The 26,280-nt window shown below is 47.6% G+C and overlaps 1 protein-coding gene across 2 annotated transcripts in view; it reads right to left on the minus strand.

Moving 5' to 3' along the window:
• The window catches only part of MYO1A (myosin IA), a 331,231-nt gene that overhangs the window by 126,795 nt on the left and 178,156 nt on the right, over positions 1–26,280 (minus strand). For both annotated transcript variants that reach the window (XM_069653548.1, XM_069653550.1), the window contains exons 11-14: positions 24,640–24,758; positions 20,211–20,297; positions 3,700–3,765; positions 1,761–1,865 (exon numbers count right to left, since the gene is read on the minus strand). In XM_069653548.1, the coding sequence (XP_069509649.1) occupies positions 1,761–1,865; positions 3,700–3,765; positions 20,211–20,297; positions 24,640–24,758 (377 nt within the window). The remainder of the gene's footprint in view (positions 1–1,760; positions 1,866–3,699; positions 3,766–20,210; positions 20,298–24,639; positions 24,759–26,280) is intronic.

Here is a 26,280-nt window from a genome sequence, read left to right on the forward strand (position 1 = left end):
TTATATTTAGACACCAACAAACACAAATTAAGAGAACTGCAAACCTATCAAAATAATGCGCTCAGAGCAGCAACCAACTTCCCGAGAAAACTGCACATCTCAGAGCTGAGACAAAGTGTGCGATGGCTCGCAATCAACCAAAGAATCAAATTCAACACCCGCTCACTTACCTACAAATGCCTACATAACCAAGCACGCAGGTACCTATGCGAGAAATGTAAAAATGACACCTCGGTCCACCCGCCCACATCATCGCAATCTAACTGCCTCATCATACAGAGGTTCAAGCTCCAAAAGGCAGGGGGTAGGAGCTTTCCGGTACTAGCAGCCAAAACCTGGAATGCCTTACCCCCCAGTATCAGACTAGAACCTTCCTACCACGAATTCCGACAGTCTGTCAAATCCTGGCTCTGCACCAACGAAGACTCACTTCCCCCACACTCCTCGTTCCCCCTGCTGGATATGTACTTCTTATTATGCCTTATCCTGCAAATTCTTACCCATGCAGCTGCTGTTATCATGTAAACTTATACATTTGCAACTGTAAATACTATTTTGTAAATGTCTAACTGTGTAATACGCCCTGTGTAACCTGTAATATGCAACTGTAAGAAATGTGCCCAAATGCCTCAGGGCTAGGAGTGCTATAGAAATATAATACAATACAATGGGGGTCATTCCGAGTATGGCGGCAGGGGTTAACGGCACCGGTAAGGATGCCGGTGCCGTTAACCCCCTACTGCCATATTTCGAGGTCCCTTAGCGGGTCCCAGCAGGAACAGCTGGTTTGACCAGGGACCCGTTAAGGGACCTTGGAGCTAATAATGGGCCCGCAATTTGCGGGCCTGTTATTAGCTCCTTCCCCATTCCCATTGAGTTAAGCCCTATGGGGGCTCAAATGGGAATGGGGAATGGTTTTCTGAATGGGGACTTACCGGGTCCTCGAAGGTTGGAATGACCCGGCAAGTCCCCATTCAGAGACACCGGACCCGGACCGGTGCATAGCACCATGGCTGCCTCCAAACTCGGAATGACCCCAATACAAGACAAAGATGTAAAATAAAATACAATAAAAAAGGACGCATGGCTATTTACAAATCGTACACAAAACCGCTAAAATGTTTCAAATCAAATAACATATTTACTCATTTTGCAATGTAAGTCGGGTGCCACTTTCACTGCAAAGTATTAAAGTGTATAAAAGGCAAGTAATCCAATTCATTACAAACATGTTTTACTGCCATCTAATTTGTGTCAACAAGTATGCAATTACAAGCCAGCCGCTGTCACCATATCACTCAACGCTTTATGTATGATACACGGATTGCGCCTTGTTACACCAGTCATAAGACATTTCCTCATTGAACTGCAGAACGGCATGTTTCGGCCAGTGTGCTATGTAGCAGGGCTTTCCTTTTTTAAACTTTAAATTAGCAGAGTTGTACCATTTGCATCCACTTTCCATTGTCACATTTCTGGACTGGTATGCATGATCCTCATGTACTGGAAGGCCAGATAACTATGTCTGATTGTGCATATAAATGGCACTATTCGTGTTAAATTGTGTTTATTGGAGGCAGCATAATCAGGTATAATGTATAGCATGGCTACTCTTGTGAGCGTTTGCTCCGTGATATCAAGGACTTGGATTGCGCTGCTTCTTTAAATCTCCCTTTTTGTACTTCTGATGGGGTGGGGCCGCCGCCGTTTTCTCCCCTTATCTCACCGTCTTTACCTCCTCTGCCCCCAGTGATATTTACCTCCCTCACATACTCCTCCTGCTCCTCTTTCAGGGTCATCCGGATGAAGACCTGCTGCAGCTTCTCATTGCAGTAGTTGATGATGAACTGCTCGAAGCCATTGTCCTGGGGAGGAAATCAGAGGAAAGGGCAGTGAGCTTGACAACACACACTCCGGCAGTGATTGACAGACACGACGGTGTCAGCGGTGGGCCTGCTCATTCCCTGGCACTTGGGATACTTGAACCGCTTGTAGAGAGGTCCCAAAACATGGTATGTGGTGATATAAAGCACAGGACCAGGCAACTTGCCACCAGCACGAGGAGATACCAGATGGCCACTCTTTCCTAATCAATACCTATGAGCAGATCATGCCAGGTTGCTGGTAAATGAACGTTTGTAGTGGCCATAATCACTTGCCAGGGTTCATCAGCCAACAATCCATAGGTAAATCCCACTGTGACGTTTGGCCAGACTGAATATCAAATATCCATTGTCCCATCTTGGGAGATACCACCTCATGCACTTGTGGCCCTTGAATAATGGGTGTTGAGGCTCATTCCCTCCCATCAAACGCAAGATGTCACTGCCTCTTTGTCATGCAGAGGGCTTCACGCCGGAGGCTCCCTGTGTGACAAAGAATTTTTCACCTACTGCCTGCAGTGAGCTAGGCCCTGAAGGCCCTTGCATGGTTCCGTGACCCACAGGGAGGCCTGCAAGGCCTATGTTCCTGCAGGAAATAGGTGGCACAAGAAAGCCTGGCCCATACGAGCCCATCATGGTGTCACACACAGGCAGGACTCAGGTTGACAGACAACTTCCCTCCATGCTTCTTGTGTTGCCAGAAGAGGATTCAGAGATGGAACAAAAATGGTATGCGTAAATAGAAATCTGTGTAATTCTATGTGAGTGTGTGTGTATGTACGAGGGAAGGCACACACCATCGAAATGCGTTGTTGAGGGTATATTTAGTGCATCTATTTGGCACTGGATTTATGCCAGTGTGTTTTAGCAGTAAATGCTGGAACACAATGGGCTCTGTCAGCATGACAACTTAGAATGACATATGCTCACATATAATCACAAAACAGTATGACAATGTGATTTTGCAATGGCATGTTGACATATATTGGGCACAGGCAGCATGCCCTTGTTTTACAATGGCAATACTGGTATACACTTGGCACAGTCAGCATGTATATATATTTTTTTAATGGGATGCTGGTATATATAGGGAAAGAATATAATGGATAAATGTTTCGATAGCAGCATGCTGGCATATATTGTGTATAGCAAGCAGGAACATATTTTACAATGGCATTACTGACATATGCACAGCCAACATGATAATTTCTTTTACACTGGTATGCTGGCATATATTGGGCACAGGCAGCATAATATCTTGCAGCATCTGTGGTGTGAAGGCAATGTATTGTGCACATGCAGCATGAACAATATTTTGTACCATGGCAAGATTGGGATATATTGTGCATTGGCAGAATACACAAGTGTTTTAAAGGGCAACGTGTGCATGTACTGTTGGGCACTAAAATCATGGGCATGTGTTTACAGGTAGCATACGTTGTAGAGACATACCTCCTATTGTTATTTGGACACTGCAAGTATGAGCATTTGTTGGTAAAAACCTAGTTTGTACTGTTGATGACCTTGAATATAGTTGTGTTTTTATGTGTTCCCCTACAGGGCAGATTGTACATTAAATGGCTTTTCTTACCCTATTTTTCTGAAAGGTGTGTTGTAAAATGCACTATTTCAACCCATTGGGTTTGGGCTTGCTTGCTCAGGCCAGTTTGGTGAAACACATTTACACTGCCCCACTTTAAAAATTCAACAGCCGCCACATGTTCTCATTGCTCAGAGTGAAGCCAACGCCAGGATCTAGAGATGCAGCCAGTTAGAGAGAAGTGGGTAGAAGTGGGGGTTCAGAGACCAGGTTTACCTCTGTGATCTCGAAGCCATAGATGTCCAGCACCCCCATCACTTTCTTCTCTTGGGCCTTAGCGATCTGGAAGGAACAAACATGAAACAGCTGCTTGAACACGTTTGGCCGGTGCTTCCTTTTAGTGCCACAAGATTATCTTCCTCCCAAAAGTATGTATTTGGCTTTTATTGAAGCTGCATTTTACTCCTTCTTACCTCAAGGCACATGAGCTGCAGTAAAGGGTCATGCGTTTGTTTTTATAAATCTGAACTGTAAAAACGTTGACAGCATAAATATAAAAGGCATTGGATGTAAGTTTCCAGGTTCCTGGATGAAAAGGGGCTAAAGGTAGGCATAAATGTGTTACTCCTGTCTTAACACCTTCATTTACACACGGTGGGGATATAGGAACGGGTGTTGTAACTCTTCTGCCACCCTTTTCCAATCTGCCTCCAAAAACCACTTGGTTTTACCATAGCCTGGTATTTTCATGATGGCGTAAAACCAATGGATTCCCATGAAATCCCCCAGATCTTTATACCAACAAAATGTAGGAATATGCTATATGAATCCATGCATAAATTAGAGACATTAGGCCTCATTACGGGTCGGGCAGTCCGGAAATAACAGTGGCAGTAAACCCGCCGCCACTGTTAATTCCGGAGCGCCCGATCTCGAGTCCTGCAGGTGGGAGGTGGCGTTCACGAGATGGTGCCGGTGTTTCCACTTCACCATTCCCATTGAGTCCTATGGGACTCAATGGGATTGGGGATTTACCGAATTCCGCCTCCGGTATTCCCGGGACACCTGGGTCGTAATGCCCCGGTAATTCCGGGAATCACGGAGGCGGAATGGTAAGACGAGTCCGGCGGTAACCGAGCTGGAAAACCGGCAGGTTACCGCCAGACTTGTAATAATGCCCATTGTTTACTCAATTTGCACTGCCAAGTTCAAAAGGGAGGCGTAAAGGTGATTTTCACAGATTTATAAGCTTACCTTTTGCACTTTGCAGTCCAAACGTTGAAAATTGCACAGAAGGGGCCTGTTTGCCCGTACGTACAAACATAACAAGTCCCCTCTGTGCAATTTAGGGGTTTTACGAACATGAGCTCCACTGTATTGTTTTAGGATAGGTAGATACTAAGGCTGGCAGAGGGAAATACAAAGTGCAGAAATATTGGATGCTCAAAATGGATGCATTTTGTTAACATCATATAATTTACAGGAATATACATGCAGAAGGCAGCTTGAATTCACATCAGAGCCCTATGCCTGCTTAATAAACATCTGTACATTTATGTGTTGAAGAGAGGTGACTTGCATCGTCCCCTCCCCGTTTCAGCAGGATAGACATGAACGGTACACATCGCTCCTGGCGTCTACACCCTCCTTACCATTGTACCGCCAAAGTGAAGGACGGCACTCACTGAGGCAGCCCTACTGACCCTAACCAGATGACGTCACCGAGGCAATAAACCTGCAGGCGTTGGGACTGAGGCCAGCACCCTGTAGGTGCAGTAGAACACAAAGTACATATCCATCCAAGCAGGAAGATACACGAACACTAGGTCACGTTGAATTTAGACACAAAGTATACGCTTGAATCCACTCCACTAGGGCAGAAAACACAAAGGGGGTCCATTAGGAGTTTTGAGGCAGCCATGGCGCTATTAGCGCCATGGCTGCCTCCAATCCTGGGTCCGGGTCCGGTGTCACTGACTGGGGACTTACCGGGACATTCCGACCTATGCGGACCCGGTAAGTCCCCATTCAGTAAACCATTCCCCATTCCCATTTGAGGTCCCATAGGGCTCAATGGGAATGGGGAAGGCGCTAATAACGGGCCCGCAAATTTCCGGGCCCGGTATTAGCTCCAAGGTGCCGTAACGGGTCCCGCAAAGAACGGCTGGTCAGGCCAGCCGTTCCTGCTGGGACCCGCTAAGGGACATCGGAATATGGTGGTAGGGGCTTAACGGCACCGCCATCCTTAACAGTGCTGCTAAGCCCCTACCGCCATACTCGTAATGACCCCCATACACTCTTTTCTATTGTGAAGCGGAATGGGCATATAACACACATAAAGCTTGCTCAATGCAAAATGCAACTGAACTGAGTGGCCATGTAAATTAAGATGGAGGACACAGCCACATTAGTTGAATGAGAGACATCGAGAAAGACTCAAACACTGCAGAGAGTCCCTGCCTTGCTGAGCCAGCAAAAGAGACAAGCTTGAACAGCTCAGTTAGCGAGTGTACAGTGTGCCAAGGTTATCAGGAAGAGGCAGGTTTCTACCAGCATTGAAAAAGCACAGACAACGAACAGGCCCCAAACGGTGAACATAATTCTATCTGAAGAAGAAAGAAACAAATCTTGCAGGAAGGTAAGGTTCCCATCATCTCACACCTAACACAGAGGAGAAAGTAGCTCAAAAAAGTCTCCAGAGGCCAAGGAGGTAATGACACCCACAGCGAAAAAGGCTACAATCCTTGTAAATTACTGAGCAGAAGAATATGAAATGCGGTCCCTACACACGTGACTTGCAGCTGGCAGGGAATGCCTATTCATTAGGGCCAGACATGGGCAGACAGAGACCTTTGTTCTCTCTTTGGGAGGAAAGTGGAAAGCAAAATGTCCTGGCTCGAGGCCTGGGGAATGATGGAATGGTAACTTTAGTGGTACACGCAGTGCTCTGGGGTGCTTTTCACCACGCCCTCTCGTGCTCATGTGCTGCTAACTGTGCAGATTTCCAAGGCTGACGGAGCCATCCCTGAGCAATCACTGTCCACCTTTCATGCTCACCTTAACATTATTGCAGCCACCACTCATAACACACCCTGATGACCTGTTCCCCATGTATCTTTTTGTAGGAGGTCCCTAGGCGGAGCAACCCGATAGTGCCGGACCGATTAATAACCCCACATGGAATGCATACTCTACCATACTACTCACCCAATCCTATCCCACCTTAGGTTTGTGCAATGTATCATTTGTTTGTGACATCACAGTCCCTTAAAACCAGCTGTCAAGCCTGAAGCAAGCCAAGTTGCATGGGTACTTTTGCCTAATGTTCCTGCTTTACCTGTTTTATATGGATTTTGTTAAATAAAACAGTAGTTTGTTGAATTTTTAATCTCCCCCGTTTTCTGGGTAAGGGGATTGCCCCTGACTTCCCTCTGCTTATTGTATGGATGCTTTTTACTCTACTCCACATTTGTATTCATTCGTGTGGCAGAGTTGAGGCACAGGAAAGAATGGCCATTTCTGCCACGGCCAGCCTCTCTGCAGTATAAATCCACATGCACTTGCGCCAGCACGATATTCTCATGCTGCTGCAAATGCATTGGATTCCTGTGGGATCCGCCTGCTTTTTACATCAGCTAAAAACAGGCAGATTCCATAGGAATCCATTGCAAATGCTGGCTGCCATGCGTAAATGGCCACAGTATTTATACAATTTGACCTGCGAAGTACAAATAAAAGGCATGAAGGCATTTCTGCACGTTTTTACTTCTTTGTAGTGCAAATGACAAACAATTGGACTGAGGTGTCCTGTTTGTACGTAAGTGCAAATGTAGCAGGTCCGTTCAGTGCAATTTACGAGAAGAGTGAAAATGAACCCATTACACTGTGGAAAATTGCGGAACTGACACTCCTTGGATTGACATTCGCATAGAGAAGGAAAACAATGTACAGGAGTGCGGGGGGATCATGGGCCCAAAATGACGCTTCCTAGTGAATCCAGACCTAAGCCCTACCTCCCGACGTGTGCACTGCAGGCATAATGGTAAGTATCAGCCACTGAGCCTTAGAGGGTCAGTCCGACGCTCTGTCAACAGGGTCGCCCAGTATGCACACCCCCAACCCCGCGGGAAAGGCCATCTGTGCAAAAGTCCCTATACTTATACCAGGTGTCCTGCCTAGCCAGCAGCCCCACCCTCAACAACACCAAACCAACACATGGTGACTTACCTCCACAGCTCCCATAACACAAAACTTCCATCTCACTTTTGGCAGCACAGTGAGATAAAATCACTTGTCCAGGATCACATGATCTATTTAAGAGGTGAAGCTGTGATTTGAGACCAATTTGCACTTTTGATACTTGCCTATGTCTCTTCCCAGCTATATCTGATACAAATACTCTGGGCCTCATCACAAGTTGGACGGTATCTCGGCAGTAACTGCACCAGGATACCACCCAATGCAATTAGCGTTACCACTGCTCGGTCTGACGCAATTTGGGCCGGCTCACGAGTAGTCGTTAGGTGGTAAATCCCCATTCCCCATTGGGATCAATGGAGATGGGTGGCACTATTACTTCCGACGCAAATACTTCTGGCGGTAATAGCACAGAAAATGCCCATGCTGCTGGCGCATTCACCTCCAGCTTGTTATTTACTATTGTGTATATTAATTTGAATAACTTTACATTTTTGTAGGTATTTGTGGGTTATGGGGTAAAAGGGGCATGGGGAGGGGTTTGGGATGGAAATGAAGGGAAGGAAGGGCATGTGAGGACCCCCAAAAGAAAATCAAAGCAAAATTTGAAGTAATGTACACAAAATAATTATTTTCATTGGAAATGACAGAACCATCTGAAATACTTTGCGTGTGTTTTTTGTAGTAGATGCACTCGTTTTTGGGGCATCCGATGAGATGCACATGTTTTCAGCACAAAGTGACGCTCATGCCAGCATTTGCACATAAAAAGTGAGCATCTGACAGATGAGCCTGAAACATTAGCGTCTCATCGGATTCGCCATTCAATGCTCACTTATTTGCCCAACACTCTTCAGTTCTGGGCATTTTTTGGTATTTTCTTTGTGAATTTGCCACCTCCAATGAGATGTGCAATGGCGTACAGGCATCTTTGCGCCATTGCACTTCTCATTGCAATGCACATGTCTTTGAGAATCTGCCCATTACATTTCACACACCTTTGGAAAAAGGTTTTACTCCATTGCAAGCCGGGTACGAACATTCCACTGTGTCATTTAGACTGCTATGTTAGTTACTTTGGCCACCCGTCTTGTAAAACGTCTTCAGCTACTTGCGATGCATAGACCATGCCAGATACGTCTTAGTTCATGGCTGCAAATATTGCCTCGAAACACCTTAGGGTCCTCCCTCGCTATATTATCCCACTTAAAGCAATGATAGCAGGGCTCCTGTGGAAGCTTTAGTACGCCACCATGGGTAGAAACATTCAAACTAGCTTTGGTGAACCCAAGCAGATAGTGCAGGCTCCATTGTAACTGACTTTCTGTGAACATCACTGGTCAGAAAGAAAACTCCCACACAGCTGGCATTAGGAGCATGGCCTAGTAGCATAGTTGTCACGTGAGGGAATCCTGGGATGCAGCAGATGTGTTCCCTAGGCAAGATGGAGCCTGCTGTTCTCCCACAAGATGGCCACCAGATTGGTAAAGCATCAAGCCACCGTTTGGGGCACACTTCATCTCTACTGCTAAGCCTCCATGTTTGGACGGAACACCAAAGAGCACTCGGGCTTCACACCCGAGGGAATGTGACCTGCATCCACGAAATGAGACTTGTGCTGGAAACCTCCAAGAGAGAGGAGCAAGAGATACCCTGCTAGTTCGTTTATTGGATGGCAGCTGGCATCTTCTACAGTTAATTACTTTTAGCCATCTGTGTGAGAAATGTCTGGGGCCTGGGGACCACAGCCCACACTCTATAAAACCCTGGGCCTATGTTTATGACGTTATAAATCAGAAAACTGCTTCCCTGTGATTCTGAAGCCTGGCCCTGTCTGCGACCACTCCCCTCCCTCTCACAGGTAAGAGAAGCAAGCCTGCCTCCATGTTTATCATTTTCTCTACCATTTAAAAGGTATTTATTTTTAAACTGAACGAACAGGTATTTCCTGAAGTGTGTTATTCAAGAAAGCCTTGAAAGCTTCTTTCTAAAATATGTTCCTGTTATCTCTATCATATCTCTCTCTTTCTCTCGCTTTCTCTCCACCTCGTACTTTCTCCCTCTCTTTTTGTTTTATTTTGGGGGGAGAGTTTTTTGTATTTTGTATTTTAATTATAAGTGCTCGTTTTCCTTTGATTTGCTGCAAAAACACCATAGGCCTGATTATGAGTTTGGTGGTATTTACTCTGTAAATCTCCTTTAGAAATACCACCATGCGGCATTACCGTTACCGCATACTGTAAGCTTGCAGTTCCGCACAGGGTCTGCATGGCCATGCTTCTCAGTCATGCAGACCCTTCAGTCTTTCCTAATTTTTGAGGCCCATAGGACTCTGTGGGGAAATGCCATTTTACCACATCGGTTATATTGCCTCAATTAAGCCAGTAGTGCTTATGTGTGGGGGCCACTACCTGCACACACAAGCAGGCGGTGTTGAAGAGTCTCCGAAAGAAGTTGGCAGAGCGGCGAAACATGCAGTCTTCAGAAGTGCCGCATGTTTTTCAGTTACTGCCATATTTGTAATCAAGTCTATGATTTTTTGAACAGTTTAACTTTTCGCTCCTGGTGTTGCAGGACTTGTTCTACAATAAACATGGCAATTAAACAAAATGAAAGCCGCCTCAATCATTTCACCAACTTATCTGCGCTAGGGTAGAACATGTGAAGGAGACACTATGCAGGGGGCTGCAACCTTTGGCTCTCTAGATGTTTAGGACTACAGCTCCCATGATTCCTCACCATTGACTCTAATGGCGAGGAATAATGGGAATTGTAGTTCGAAACATCTGGAGAGGCAAAGGTTGCAAACCCCTGCACTAGAGTGGAGAATTGCTAGACCTAGCCCTTGTTTTTATTTTATTTTATTGTTTAAAGCGCTGACCTAGCTCGAGAGCGGCAGATTACTGTACAGAGTGTGGGTAGCTGGCACTTGAGCTGGCATCTTTTAACAGTAGCTGAGTACTGTGAGGTCTGTGCGTCGGTATGTGTGTCCATTGGAATTAGTTCTTGGTCAGGTGTTGTTGAAAGAGCCATGTTTTGAGAGACAGAGCAATTAAATTGTAATGTAAACACAGTGAGATGATTTTCTTATTGTTGTGGCGGGACCTTGGTGAATCTTGTTTCATTAATGAGGTTGCGCCTGGATAGAGGCACAGCGTGACAATTATGACTGCACTGGTGATCAGACGCCACTGGATGGGCCATGAAAGCGCTGAAAGTCTCGCTGCGTATACGCACTGGCATGCAGCTTGAAGTTGCTTTGTTAAAACAGACATCGACCCAATAATCTTCAGTGCAGCTGCCAAATGGCGACTTTGCAGTAATCGTCGGATGAGACACCTGGCTGTGCTTTGGCTCCTGGGAGCAATGTGGCTGTGTCTTTATGAGGGCGTTGAACATCTTAACCAATGTGAGCAAATGTTCTTCCATCCAAAGGGTTTTCTAGGAGACCCTGCACCACCTTATTGGTGTGAAATATTCTCTGGCCTTATGGAAAGAAGGACACAGTTCCTACATTTGCCTGATCACAGAATATTGGGCGTTTTTTGTCAGGGATTCGGATGCATTTTCATATCACGTTGGCAGCTAAAAATCTGTAAATGTATCAGGGAGTGTTAAGAAACACTTCCACATTAAAAAGGTTCTAGGTGTTTTGTCTTGCATTTTTTTAACCCAGCATTTCATTGATTGTGTTTCGTACATATGCCCAAATGTTCCAATTGCAAGGATGAGGATGTCCTCCTCGGAGACCTTAACATCCACTGGATGCTTCCTGTCCTTCTGCAGGACTCTTTAGCAACCTTTGCTACTCCCTCTCTCTCTCCCTAAACATCCCTCTGGCAGAACTCACTCTGTAAGGGACACACTGGATGTTCTGATATTCTCAGACCTGTCCCACTCCAACCCTTTCACCACTCCTCTCTCCAGGAGTGATCACTTTCTTATTTCCTCCCATCTCTCTCTCTATCCCTCAGGCCAAGCCGGCTCCAGCACTGCCACCTACCTTCTCAGTCATTCGACTCATGAAGCGTGTGTCAGTGGAGGCTTTTTCCGCTACCTTCTCTCCTCCTTCTGCACCTTTGACTGACTCACACCCTGACACAGCCATTTCCAACCTTCATCTTTCTATCTCTGACACTCTTGATGTACTTGCCCATGTCAGGAGGATCCGCTTGAAGCCCAAATCCAAGTGCAGCTCCTGGTACGACTCCAACCTTGTCACCCTTAAAACACAAGTGTAGGGTGGTGAAGATGAAGTGGAGGAAAACAGGTGCACCCTCTGACAAACTGGCCTGCTTCCTGCTCCAAAGGCAGTACAGACTTGCTGTGCTCTCTAAGAAGAGAGCCCACATCCAAGCCTGCATCTCTGCATCATCTAACAACTTGGCCAAACTCTTCAAAATCTGCAAGGAGCTGGCCAATCCTGCTGCAGTCTCTACCTCTCCTGTTCCCTCCCAGTGTAACGCTCACCTGGTATCCACGGGGACGTCACTCAGCCTGTTCTGACCTCTTTTGACCCCGAACCCTTCCCTGGAGGCTATTCGACTGGAGACTGGGCCTGAAACACAGGATTGGTAGAGTTTAACTCCCTATTGTCTCTGTGTGCCTGAACCCCTTCTTTCCCGGGGTCCAACCCTTCCCTTTGATCCACAGCTCACCTTGTTTTCTTGGATATTGTGCTCTCTGTCCTGCTTTCAGCGCAGGGGCGCAGTGATTGATGCGGGCTCGTTGCTGCCTAGTTACTTCACTGGCAAGAGTCCGACAGGTAAGTATAATGAGTCTTTTGAACAGTTCTCTAACTTCGTTCCTTTCCTTCCTTAGATGATGGCCGGCGTCCGGGGATGGCGGCATGCTGCTGAGATGAGTAGCGCTGAAGGTGAGTGAGAGCGCGATGCGCGATGCACCCCTTTCGTATTTGTATTGAACTGAGTTCTTTTTCTCTTTTTCTGTGGGCCTCATTACACGGATAGCGGAGAACCATGGTGCTATTAGCGCCATGGTTCATGCCGGTAAAATACCGGCACCGCCTTGGCGGAAAGGGGAATTACCGCCCCATTCCAAGGTTGGCGGGGCGGTAATTCCCCCTTCCACCATTGCCCTTCCCCATTCCCATTTTTGCCCTATAGGGCATAATGGGAATGGGGAAGACGCTAATTACGGCACCGCAAATTGCGGTACCGTAATTAGCTCCCTGGGTCCCTTTGCGGGTTGGTTTTTAACGCCTGCAAAAAGCAGGCGTTAAATCCCCCAACCCGCAAAGGGACCTCGTAGTAAGGTGGTAAGGATTTACCGGTACCGGTATTTTACCGGTACCGGTAAATCCTTACCGCCATCCGTGTAATGAGGCCCTGTGTCTTTTAGGTGCTGTGACGTTTTCAGCGTGGATGCGGGTTATGAAGAACAAATGCGGTGAGTAAGTGTGGTATGCGGCGCGCCTCTAGATGTTTCCACGCTAACCTGGAGTGTCTTTCCTCTCTTGCAGATGGATGAGAAGTTCCGGAGACAGAGTTCCCCCAGAGCGGCTGGGATTCAGGTAAGCGTTTGAAGCTCGAACAGTATTTAAAAATAAGCGAAGATTTGCAGAAAACTTACTAATGCCTTTTTTCTGTTCTTTTCCTTTTTCCTTAGGAAGCGGCGCGCCGGGATGGGAAAGACACTGCCGAAGATGCCCGCAGAACAGAAGGAGCGATGAATGATGGGCAGAAGTGCTGCAAGGTAAGGCTGTTCCTAACGGTGTTCTTGTTCTTGCAGGAGCTGAGCGCAGAAGAAAGATGCAGGCCTACTGGAGACCGATCCGAACACGGTGAGTGTCACGCTGCAGGTGCAGAAAACGCAAAGCATGTTTCTCAGCCTGGCGTGGCTTAAATAGTCTCTGGGTATCCCAGGTGTCTCTGGGCTGAACCACACCCAAAAGACTAGACTGCACATGCAGTTCTGGGAACCAAAATATGTGGGGGCATCCATCTTGTCCCCATCAATGCACTGCAAGTCCAATCCCCAATGTTATCCTATGGGAGTGAGTGAGTCTGGTGCCACAAGCACCAAGTCTGACTCCAAGTGGGTCTTTGGAGGGATGGAGAGGTCCTTGAGGGCCATGTAGGTGATCGTGGCCTGGCTCCAGCCTGACATCTTGGAGGTCTGGGGACATGAGGGGCAGGAATCATGACACCCAGGCACTCTGTACGGCCTTGGATTCTCATTTCACCACTAAAACTCAGGACACCTTGTCCACCCTCTCTTCCTCTTCTTCCTCCTCCTCCACTCCTGCCCTTCTTGTGCCCTCCTCGCCTCCTCCCTCATCTTCCTTTCCACTCTTCACCCCTGATGAAATGTCTAGACAAGTCTGATCTATGAAAGTCTCATCAAAACAGGTTCTTCCCTGTTCTTCCAGAACCATCAAGACCACATCAACACCATGGCCCCAACCTTGGCCGATTTCTGCAATCACACTTTTGCCACTGGAACCTTCCGCTCCCCCTAAAGCACTCCCTTGTGCACACCCTCTTAAAGAAGCCCTCTGCCGATCCTTCCACTCTGGCTAACTATTGCCCGATCTCTAGCACTCCTTTCCTGGGCAAGCTCTTAGAAAAGCTGGCCATCTCCCGGCTTAACCTTCACACTGAATCTGTTGGTTGTCTCCATGACCATCAGTCTGGCTTCAGAGCAGTGTAAGCACGGAAACTGCTCTCCTGAACATCCGTGAAGACCTATTTTCCAACCTAGATTCTAAACTTCTTTCTATCCTCATTCTCCTCGACCATGCCATCCTGCTCAAGCACCTCTGTGATAACCTGGGTATCACTGATCAGGCCCTGGCCCGGTTGACCTCTTTTCTCACTGACCGACCCTCTCAGGTCCTACTGGGGTCTTTCCTGTCTTCTATCTCTCTCTCTCTACCTCTGGTGTTCTCGGGCGTCAAACCTCACTACCTGGCTGTTCAACCAATATGTGGCACCTCTTGCCCACCGCATCGCTGCTCTCTGCTCAAACTTTCAGTGTTATGCAGATGACACCCAGCTCGCTTTCAGGTTCCCCTCAACCGCTTCTACTCCTTCTCCCATTGCTGACTGTCTGTCATCAATCCAGGAGTGGCGTACCACCAATGATCTCTGACTTAATGCCAGTAAAACAAAGATCCTCCTCATCGCAACACAAGCTCCCTCCTTTCCTCTCTCTCTCTGGCCGCCCACTCTGGGTCCTCTTATTGCTCCTACCTGGGAGGCTAAGAACCGTGGGTTCATCTTCGAATCTGCCCTCTCCTTCTCTCCTCACATCTGTGACGTCTCTAAGCAGTCAAACTATCAGCTGCACCTCCTCAGAGGTATTCTTCCTTTTCTCACTTTCCCCCCCGAAGCTCACTGTCTCCAGAGCTCTGGTCCCCTCAAGGCTGGACTATTGCAACAGCCTCTTTCTAAATGTTCCTGCCTCTACTCTCTGCCCTCTGCAACTTATCCAGAACAGGACTGCGAGCCTTATCCTTGGCCTCAAGCCCAGGAATCATATCTCTCCAGTCCTGAAATGTCGTCACTGACTCCCAGTGGCAGCAAGGATCAAGCTCAAGACCCTCTGCATTATCCACAAGGCTTTCTGGGGCCTGGGACCGCACTACCACCAACTCTCTCTTCCTAGGTTTCTCCCTTCGCAACCTCTCCGAGAGTCAGTCGCTTTTCCAACCAGAGAGTTGGGGGTAGATCTCTTTCGAGCTGCCTCCCAGCCTCTGTCAAACTTGGGCAGAACGATCTCCGGTTCCGGAAGCAACTCAAGATCTACCTCTTCGCTTCCGCTTTCTATCTGCCTTCCCCTCCCCTCTCCCCTGCTGATGACCCGTCTGTCCCACGCACTGGTCACCCGGTCACCCTCTGAACCTGGGGCCAGGTCACTGCCTGTCCATTTGCAGCTTGCACTGTCTCTTGGCTCCCCCAGCACTTGTGGTCTGTATCTGTAACCCTACAGTCCCCTTTCCCTGCACTTATGAGCCACCCGTTGGCTCTACTTTTGATTACCTGCACTAAGCTACTCCGCTGGCTGCACTTTTTGATTGCCTGCACTTCTCCCCCCCTTTTTGCACTTCTCCCCTTCCCCTTCCATGCACTTGTGCGATCTGAATGTCACAAGGCCTAGTAAGATTGGTGTTTTTCTCCTACCTCTATTTCCCCCCTCATTGTCTTGTCGCGCCTAGAAACACTTGTGTACCGGTGCGTTATAAATGCCATATCATGTCATATACCACACTGATAAGCCCCAATGGGGCAGCAAAGAGTATGTGGCTGTTACATCCTATGAGAGCTGTCTATCAGTCTTGGGTTTATAAAGCTATCAATAAAATAGTGCTGCCCTCAAAGACAAAGGCAATGAGTTCATATAGAAGAAATATTGAAGTGTTTCAGATAATTTGCATACCCATGGTGCCTTGCTCTGTGATTCAGAACTTGAGGGAAACTTCCAGGCATGGCTACTAGCCGCCACTCTTACATTTGTGGCTTGTCAAATGAATTGCCATATTCTACTCTCACATTACAGGTAGGAGAGTTTTTACTTGCATTTTTAAACCCACCATAATATTGGTGGTACTTGGTAAACATGTGACTAGGCTCCAATCACAAAAGATGTCAGCTGCACCACAATGACAATGATACACATGTGGTTGGTGCACCCTTGGGAACAACTTGTCATTTTGGGAGGATAAAGCTTTATATAAACACTGCCATGTAAGACGATGACAATTATCGCATTTAAAACAAAAATGAAAGCTTTTTAGCTAATTTGCATACTCACACTGCTTTGCTCTGTGGCTCTAAACTGGAGCCAAACTTCCAGAGATGGCTACTAGCTCGTGCTCTTACTTACATGTGTTGTGTGTTTACTGAAATAGCTATAACTATAACTTCAGGCATACCTCAGCAACCACTTTCTCCCATAAAATTGAACGAGCCAGCTAGACTTATCCCACAGAGTCAATGTTGTGAAATCTTCCAAAGGCAGATACGCCAGGAAGGAGTTTGTGACGTGGCACCCATTCCCTTAGGCCTGTAGTTATTAACTGTCAATCATTCCTCGCATAACACGAATTCACCCAGTCCACAATGCTACTTTCAGTTTGGTGCAAAGACTCCATAAACGTGGCCAACGCTCGGAATGAGGATTTTATAACACTGGCCCATCACTTCAGCCCGGACCACAATTTACTGAATCTTAAAGGGATGGTCTAGTAAAAATTTTTATTTAAAAAATAGATAGGCCACATTAAAAATAAAATACTAGCATCCTCCGTTTTAAAACTTCCTATGTAAAATTTTGAGCTATTCAAGCTCAAAATTCGAAAAAGCAAGCACAGCTCCGCAGCCATTTTGTGAAATGGAGGCCCTCCTGTGCTGGCTTTTGCTTTTGCGGCATTAATGAAGGAAAAGCCAGCCAGCTGTAGTAAACAAAGTCTACCGCTGGGTGGCTTTCCCTTCATTAGTGCCGGGACTCGGAGGACGCGGACCAGAGACCAGAGCAGGAAAGCTGCAGCTGAATCTCGTTAAGTGCTATTTATTTTTTTTACAAAAAATAAGCACTAGCTGCGTTTTTTTTTCTAAGTTTTCCGGGCTGGAGGAGCCCGGAAAACTTAGAAATAAAACCGCAGCTTTAAAAACGTTGTATTTATGTTTGCGGTCGCTTTTGAAGCGACCGCAAACATAAATACAACGTTATTGTGTTGGAAAATGCTGCGGTTTTTCTTTCCAAGTTTCACAGGCTCCTCCGGCTCGGAGGAGCCTGAGAAACTCGGAAAGAAAAACTGCAGCGTTTTCCAACACAACCGCGTTGTGTCTGCCTGAATCTGCTTTACCATTTGGGGCTCTCGGGCCCGAGAGCCCCAAATGGAAAAGCAGTTTCAGGCAGACACAACGCGGCATTGCGGAAAACAACCGCGTTGTGTCTGCCTGAATCTGCTTTACCATTTGGGGCTCTCGGGCTCCCCACGGGGAGCCCGAGAGCCCCAAATGGAAGAACAGATTCAGGCAGACACAACGCGGCATTGCGGAAAACAACCGCGTTGTGTCTGCCTGAATCTGCTTTCCCATTTGGGGCTCTCGGACTCCCCCCGGGGAGCCCGAGAGCCCCAAATGGGAAAGCAGATTTAGGCAGACAACGCACCATTTAGCATTTCCCATTTGGGGCTCTCGGGCTCCCCACGGGGAGCCCGAGAGCCCCAAATGGGAAATCAGCTGCAGGTAGAAACACTACGCGGCATGTAAACATAACCGCGTGTGTTTCTGCCTGCTGTGGCTTTCACTTTGGGTCTCCGGTGCTCCCCTCGGAGCACCGGAGACCCAAAGTGATAGCCACAGCAGGCAGAAACACACGCGGTTGTGTTGGAAAACGCTGCGGTTTTTCTTTCAAAGTTTCTCAGGCTCCTCCGAGCCGGAGGAGCCTGAGAAACTTGGAAAGAAAAACCGCAGCGTTTTCCAACACAATAACGTTGTATTTATGTTTGCGGTCGCTTCAAAAGTGACTGCAAACATAAATACGTTTTTAAAGCTGCGGTTTTATTTCTAAGTTTTCCGGGCTCCTCCAGCCCGGAAAACTTAGAAAAAAAAACGCAGCTAGTGCTTATTTTTTGTAAAAAAATAAATAGCACTTACCGAGATTCAGCTGCAGCTTTCCTGCTCTGGTCTCCGGTCCGCGTCCTCCGAGTCCCGGCACTAATGAAGGGAAAGCCAGCCAGCGGTAGACTTTGTTTACTACAGCTGGCTGGCTTTTCCTTCATTAGTGCCGCAAAAGCAAAAGCCAGCACAGGAGGGCCTCCATTTCACAAAAATTATTTTTAAATAATTTTTTTTACTAGACCATCCCTTTAATCACAACTTTCTCAAAAGAGAATCGAGTTTTGAGATTTAACTATTGCCCTACCACCCCTGAGCATCTGTTAGGATTCGATCATGGTTCCCTCACCCAACACCTCGTTTTCAGGGAAACTCACTGTGGAGTTGCTGGAGAGGCCGAAACTCACCAAGGAGTGGCTAGAGAGGATGCACTATGTGGCAGCGAATGCGGCAGTCGGGGTGTCATTCTTCAGCCGTTTTGGTTTGCCGTGGCGTCTGGGGGATCCCAGACGCTGCGGTCCACTGTGACTATTGGGCACAACGGAGCGTGGTTCATGATGTCACACAGAGGTCCTTTTCTCTTGCCTTTTTTTCCCTTCACGCACTTCCAGGCTTATAAAAAGCTCTAGGAAGCAGGACACGGTGCCTCACAACGGTATTAAATTCATGTTCCTACAGACCTGTGCATCCTGATGCTTTGTAATTTATGGTCATAGGTACTTAGGTGTGATTTTAAAATTAGGCTTTCTGAAAAGCGCCAGGGTCATTCACAGGAGTTCCATTTGCTGCCAGGAGCTGCAAGGATAAGGGTAAGAAACTGGTACTTGTCTCGTGAGTGCCTCTTTTTTGTATCTTTTAAGCTACCCTGCTTATATTGTCCCTTTATCTTTGATGTAGCTCCTTTTATCCGCGTTACCAGTTCCTGGGCAGGATGTGTCCAGTAGCTCTCCGGCCAGGGGGCCCTAGTCACACAGACTGTTCCATTAGGCTGTTTGTTGGGCTTGGTCCTTCAGGGAGGGGGGAGCACAGCGGCCCAAGACTTCCGAGAGATACTCTTCGCCAAGAGCAACCTGACAGCATCCGCATCCTCCAAGAACACAGACAAAAGCGGAAACGTAATAATGTAATTTTAAAAATGTGTATAGGAGTCCTCTTTAATTTGAAGCACTTGCCCCCTTAGATTAATGTTACCTTTATAAGTCACATGTATTCTGACATATACATTTTTCTTACTCTGACACATACATGTTTCTGTTTGTTTTCTTTTGCTGCTAGTCTATTTGCCGCTTTTTACACCGTCATAAACGATCTCCCCACTTGTTCTCACCTTTGTGCTACTAACCAGGCACCCTTCGAAGGAATGCCTGCTCCAGCTGCAAATATGCTGTTGTAAAGCCATTTATAATCGAAATTGGCATCCCTGCTTTTCAAATGAATACAAATACAGATACAAAGAACTCAATGGGCCTCATGACGGGTCTGGTGGTAACCATGCCGGTGTGACCAGCGGGTTGTCGCCTGACCCGTAAACATTTACCGGTGCCTGACTTCCCGGTGCCACCGACTCATTATGATTCCAGCGGCAGGGAAGTCAGGCGCCGGTAAATGTGCTAATCCCCATTCCAGGACTCTATGGGAGTGGGGACTAGGAAGCACCGGCACTGTTCCTAACGGTGCTGGTGCTTCTGTGACCGGTCTGCTTACCGTGACCACTGCGCCCGGCAGGGTCAGACCTGTTGGACACAGCTGCTCCGGCATGCAAAAAAACAACTAGTGCACACGACTCCCTCCACAGTGTTAAGGCATCTTATAAAGTTTGTAAAAGTATATCTACTTCCAACCAGAAGACCGCCCTCCACATTTTCTGACCTGTTAAGAATAAAATGCTGATTCTGGTATTTCCTGATTCAGAATTCAACCTGAAGAACGCATTCACTTCTCTGCAGCAGGTGCATTACCCCTCAGAACTATCTTAGCAGTTAGAAGAGAAGTGGTTACACTCACCCGAATGCTTTCGTTTATCCGGTCAATGATCCAGTTGAACAGGCGGTCGTAGATATTTTTGGCCAGGGCGTCGCGGGCATACGTGCTCTATAGAAAAAGAGAGAGTTCCACATTGAGCAACGGGCTGAGGGGGACAGAAGAGTGTGTGGACTACATGCTGGGTAAGGTGCGTGTTGTTTCTGATACTGTTTTGTAGTTTACATTTTACTTTATTTATAGAGCTCTGTGTGGCACAACGCCTTACAAAGAGTAGAAATGATAATCAGTAAACATGTGTGTCCTTAAGACGAGTATAAAAGTGAGAGAAGGAAGGAGGCGGAAGAAGAAGGGGTAGCGCGTGCCAGCGCTTAGGAGCAAGAGGGGAGAAAGAGCCCAGAGTGGACGGGGAGCAGAGAGGAGAAAAAAAGACTGTGAGCGAAGAAAGCGAGCGGGGGAGTGGAAAGAGTAAGGGCAGACAAACAGGGAGGGACCATCCCATCAAGGCATTTGAATGCCAGACGAAGAAAGCTGAAGAGTAGGAGGCATTCAAACGAAAGCCACCGTAAGGAGAGTAAGGCTGAGGATATGAAATCACGAGCAGAAAGAGAACGCCACAGAGGAGGAAGATGGGTGGCAGGGAGAGCAGGACGTGGGCTAGAACAGCCAAACAGGCGCGAGGAGATAAGGGTCGAGACACGGGGGTAAGCAGCATGGAAGGAAAGAAAGGGGAATGCCTTCTGCATATTGAACAGGTGAAATCGGCAGAGCCGAGCCGTAGCAGAGATATGGGTGGAAAACGTAAGGGAAGACTGGATACTAGATAAGGAGGAATTGCCAGGTGTTGCCAAATAGTATATTTGTGCATGACAAAGAGAAGGAACACAAAGGGCCTCATTACGAGAACGGTGGTAGCCATGGAGCTGTTAGCTCCATGGCTACCTCCGTTCCGGGCTCCATTACCGGGTTCCTGCAATGGGGACTTACCGGGCTACTCCGACATAGGAGGACCCGGTAATTCCTTCTTGCAGGAACCCATCCTCATTCCCATCTGAGCCCCCATAGGGCTCAATGGGAATGGGGAAGGCGCTAATAATGGTACCGCAAATTGCGGTACCGTTATTAGCTCTAGAGTCCCTTTGCGGGTCCCGTCCTTAACGCCTGAAAAAAAAGGCATTAAGGGAGGACCCGCAAGGGGAACTCGTAGTAGGGCGGTAATGGATTACCGGCACCGGTGCCCTCACCGGTGCCGGTAATCCCTTACCGCCCACCTCGTAATGAGGCCCAGTGTGTCCGGTTGTAGAGCTCACACCTGGATCATTGTGCCCAGTTCTGGAGTTCACTCAGGAACATTATGCCTAGTTATAGATGTTTATCTGGAATATTACGGGCCTCATTACGAGGCTGGCACTCCCGTAATGAAGTGTGCCAGTAAGGGAACGGCACCCTTCATCCCGGGATGTCCTATTACGAGGTTCCCTTTGCGGGAACCGGTAAGGACGCCTGGTAAAACCAGGCGTCCTTAGCAGGTCCCGCAAGGGGACCAGGGAGCTAATAACGGGCCCGTTATTAACAGGCCCGTTATTAGCTCCCTCCCCATTCCCATTGAGCCCTATGTCGATAGCTGGAACATTGTGTCCAGCTCTAGAGGTCAGCTCTGAAACATTTTGTCTAGTTCTAGAGGTTATAGCTGGAATATTATGTCCAGTTTTAGCTGTCACACCTCGAAACATTGTGTCCATTTCTAGAGATCGTAGCTAGAATATTATTTCCAGTTCTGGTTGCCACATATGGCGCACTGTGTCTAGTTCTGAAGGCAGATTTTGAAATATTGTGTCCATTTCTTGAGGCTATAGCTAGAACATTGTGTGCCGTTCTAGAGGTCCGCTCTGAAACATTTGGTCTAGTTCTAGAGGTTATAGCTGGAATATTATGTCCAGTTTTAGCTGTCACACCTCGAAACATTGTGTCCATTTCTAGAGGTCATAGCTAGAATATTATTTCCAGTTCTGGTTGCCACATATGGCGCATTGTGTCTAGTTCTGAAGGCAGCTCGTGAAATATTGGGTCCATTTCTAGAGGCTATAGCTAGAACATTGTGTGCAGTTATAGAGGTCCGCTCTGAAACATTTGGTCTAGTTCTAGAGGTTATAGCTGGAATATTATGTCCAGTTTTAGCTGTCACACCTCGAAACATTGTGTCCATTTCTAGAGGTCATAGCTAGAATATTATTTCCAGTTCTGGTTGCCACATATGGCGCATTGTGTCTAGTTCTGAAGGCAGCTCGTGAAATATTGTGTCCATTTCTAGAGGCTATAGCTAGAACATTGTGTGCAGTTATAGAGGTCCGCTCTGAAACATTTGGTCTAGTTCTAGAGGTTATAGCTGGAATATTATGTCCAGTTTTAGAGGTCACGTCTGGGACATTTCATCCAATTCTAGAGGCTTCAGTCGAATCTTATGTCCAGTTCTACAGGTAAAATCTGGAAACACTGTGTCCATTTCTAGAGGTTGTAGCTAGAATATTATTTCCAGTTCTGGTTGCCACATGTGGGGCACTGTGTTTAGTTCTGAAGGCAGCTTCTGAAATATTCTGCCCAGTTCTAAAGGCTATATAGCTACAACATTGTGCCCAGTTCTAAAGGTAAGCTCTGGAACCTTTTGTCTAAGCTGGAATATTATGTCCAGTTCTAGAGATCAGATCTGGAAAATTGTGTCTAGTTTCAGACTTTATGGCTGGAACACTGTGTTCCAATGTAAACGCTTTAGCTGGACTTTTATGCGCAATCCCAAAGGTCACAGCTGGAACATGTAGTCTAGTTTTAGAGGTTATAACTGGAATATTATGTTAATTTCTGCCACATTTGAAACAGTGTGTCTAGTTCTGAAGGCAAAGTCTGAAACACTGCGCTCAGGTCAGAAGGCCCCTTCGTTGCTTGTCTTGGGATTCCAGATTTTAAGCTCGTTTCGAGGCAGTGTTGAGACGGATGAGTAGTTGGAACAGACAAATGCTGCAAGGAAAACAGGCTCAAGACTCTAAGCATGTAATCACCCTGAGGGGGGATGGCGCCAGGGGAGCACAGGGGAGGTGTGTGCACTCCCAGTGGGAGTGAGTCCAGTGCAAGAGGCTGCCTACTTCCGTACTACTCATGCAAGTACACGTCCTGGTGCTCGGGGGTGGGGGGGGAGGGCAGAAGCCGTGGGAACATAATAATTACATGCAGTGCCTTGAGATCATACCAATGGTACATAAGGCGCTATACAAATGCAAAATAACATAACATAACAATCAGTAGGAAGTAGAACAGACAATGGGGGCTGGAGCAATAGTGCAGAAGAAGTAAGAGTAAAGCTGGCAACTAAGTGTGCCGTGCATATGTCAGGCATAGACCGGAAATAGGTCGGCGTAGACAGGAAATAGGCCCGTTGCATGGGGCGGCTGCGAGCCCTCAGCTGATCGCCCCATAGGGTGATAGCGTAACTGGACATCTGATCATACAGAGGGCCGCCCCTCGAATAACCGCAGGCATCCATCAGACCCTCATAGCGCCCTCTCTGCTTTGACTGCCCCTATGACCAATGATGGTCCTGCTAGTGCCAGGGAGGGCGTGAATCTAGAGTGACTTGCCATGTGGATTGGAGAAGTGTAGGTGGCAGCACGCGGTGTGCATTATCTGTGCAAGGCAGGCGCAGCACAGAGAGCACCGGGCCAACGCGGTGGAGTCTAGTGCTTCGAGGCTCTGCCATAGGGCACGACGCCCAGAGTTGCGAACTCAAAAATAAGCAACGTGTTCTTCTGCAGCTTTCCTGCAATGAACAGCTGGAGCCCAGAGAAGGCATTGCACCAATATGTCCCCCTACATCCCTGGAAAAATAGGCATTTTGTAAACAGCTGTAACTGCGCCACCTGTGGGCACAATTTCACAACTCAGGCAATTGGTTTCGTAAATTATTTGTACGGCAGCATCATAAAAATTAATCTGAGCTCATTATACATTTAAACGGCATTATCTCGCGAAAGTGGAAACATGGAGGCAGAGTAAGAATGGAAACGATGTAGAGGTGTAGACCTAAGGAGAGGTTTGCCACAGGCCCAAGAGGAGAAACGCCTTCAATAAACGAGACTCTAGAGAAACGGACCTCACGTGAGAGGGTGCCCATGGCAAGGATCCCCTCGAGAAGGTGGGGCCCTGCGTAGGGAAGTGGTTAGCGGTGTGGAGCCTTGTGTTACTGTTCAAAGCTTAGTGGAAGGGGTAGGCTTTAAGAAGTAATGGAAGGAGGTGGCGTGTGGGAGCACTTCAGAGTAGGCAGTAGTAGAAGACCTGCTAAGGGAGAGGGAAGACAAGAGGGGTACAGGAATGGAAAGGAAAAAAAGGGAGGCGGGACAGCGCTTCAGAGTGCATGTGTGTGGGCAGGCGCCATGAACCCCTGCCTCCTCGACCACACCCTTACCTGTGTTGCGTCCAGCGTCGTGGTCACTCTATCGGTCTTGGCCTCCACGGTGCGGAAGCACAGGGCATTCTCGAAGTCGTTCTGGCGCAGACCCATCAACTCGCATACTTCCTGCAGAGCTGCATGGAGGAGCGCAGGACAGAGCTGTGGGTTAGGCATTCCAGAGCGTGCATGGCCTCAGCAAGAGTACACAGTGCATGACCACAGCCTCTCTGTGGTGGACGGGCCGCACACAGGCCTAGCAGTCTTACCAGCAGTATTCCGCTCCAGGCACAGGCTCTATACACATCATATGCCCTCAGCAACAGGACATTTAGCACATGGCCCACCAGGACATGTTACGTTATTTTATTTAGCATGTATATAGCGCCTTTTACCATTGCTATGATACCAAAGTGCCGTGGGTTGAACGCCCTTGGGGACTGCAGTCCAGGTCAGTGGAGAGAGTAGTGTAGTACAGCGTGCATGGGTGAACTCGTTATGTGGTCGGCCAGAGTGCAATAGGTAAGGTGTAGCTGCATGCTAGCACTAGATGTGGTGCGGTGGCTGTGTAAGGACAGTAGAATGTGTGATGTAAGACCAATGGGCTATAGTATATGCATTATGGGGCACTGGTGCTTGAGGGTAACGTTATGTGCTAGGCTGAATTCGAGGGGTATAGCTGCATTCTAAAGACTGTTCAGGTGATCGTGGAGGTGTGCAAGTATGTGTGCCGCTAGACCGAATTATTCAAGGGGTGCAGCTGCGTACAAATTGTTGGTGCAGAGGCAAGAGTTGGCATAGTGGTGCGTTTGAGTCTCTGTGTGTTTTTTTTGGGGGGGGGACCTTGTTTCTGTTCAGCTTCCAGTGCCTGTCAAGTGGTTCCATGTTAAGTGTAAGTAGCCCCTGCGGTCCCTTTCCCATTATGTGCATTCTGTCACTTTCACTATCGCTCTTATGATTGCAAATGAAGGACTACATGCCCCAGAATGCAAAGAAGAGACAGGCTTGTCTGAGATAATCTCACATGTGAAATAATGTTTTAAAAAAAATATATATATATATAAATATTATGGACGAGATGCGATTGCTATTACATTTCTGACTTTTTACGTAAGCGGCATGAGACGGCCCTGCTTGATCAAACTGTGTTCCTGGGCAAAGTTTGCCCTAGGGCATCTATTGTAATGACGGTGCAGTTTACTGCCAGGAGCCTCTTTTGCAATGGACATTCCAGGATGTATATGGCCGCGCTCTTGATTCGACCTGTGGTGGGCTCCTAGAGCCAGGCCTGACCCCCTGGTTTGCCCTGGCTTGGCCCTACACATGAATTCGCTGGTTCTCCCTGGCCCAGCCTACCATCAATTACCAGGCGCGGACTGGCCTATAGGGCAATTGGGCAATGCCCAAACCAAAAACACAAAATGCTACGGTGGGCTCGTTTTTTTGGTCAAAGTGTGCCACTTTTTTGGCCCATGTGGGCCAGTTTGATGGTTTTGACCTGTGTTACTGAATACAAATTCTTTAAAAAACGACTCAAACAGTCCGTCACAAACAGAATGAAGTGCCATTTTCACCCGTGGGCCATTTTTTCATTGGTGCCCGAGACAATTGTATGCCCCCGTCCAACCCTGGCAATTACTGCCCCTCCTTCCCGCAGCC

The sequence above is a fragment of the Ambystoma mexicanum genome, chromosome 3q, assembly GCF_040938575.1.
Source record: "Ambystoma mexicanum isolate Mex_15411 chromosome 3q, UKY_AmexF1_1, whole genome shotgun sequence".
Classification (NCBI taxonomy): Eukaryota; Metazoa; Chordata; class Amphibia; order Caudata; family Ambystomatidae; genus Ambystoma; species Ambystoma mexicanum.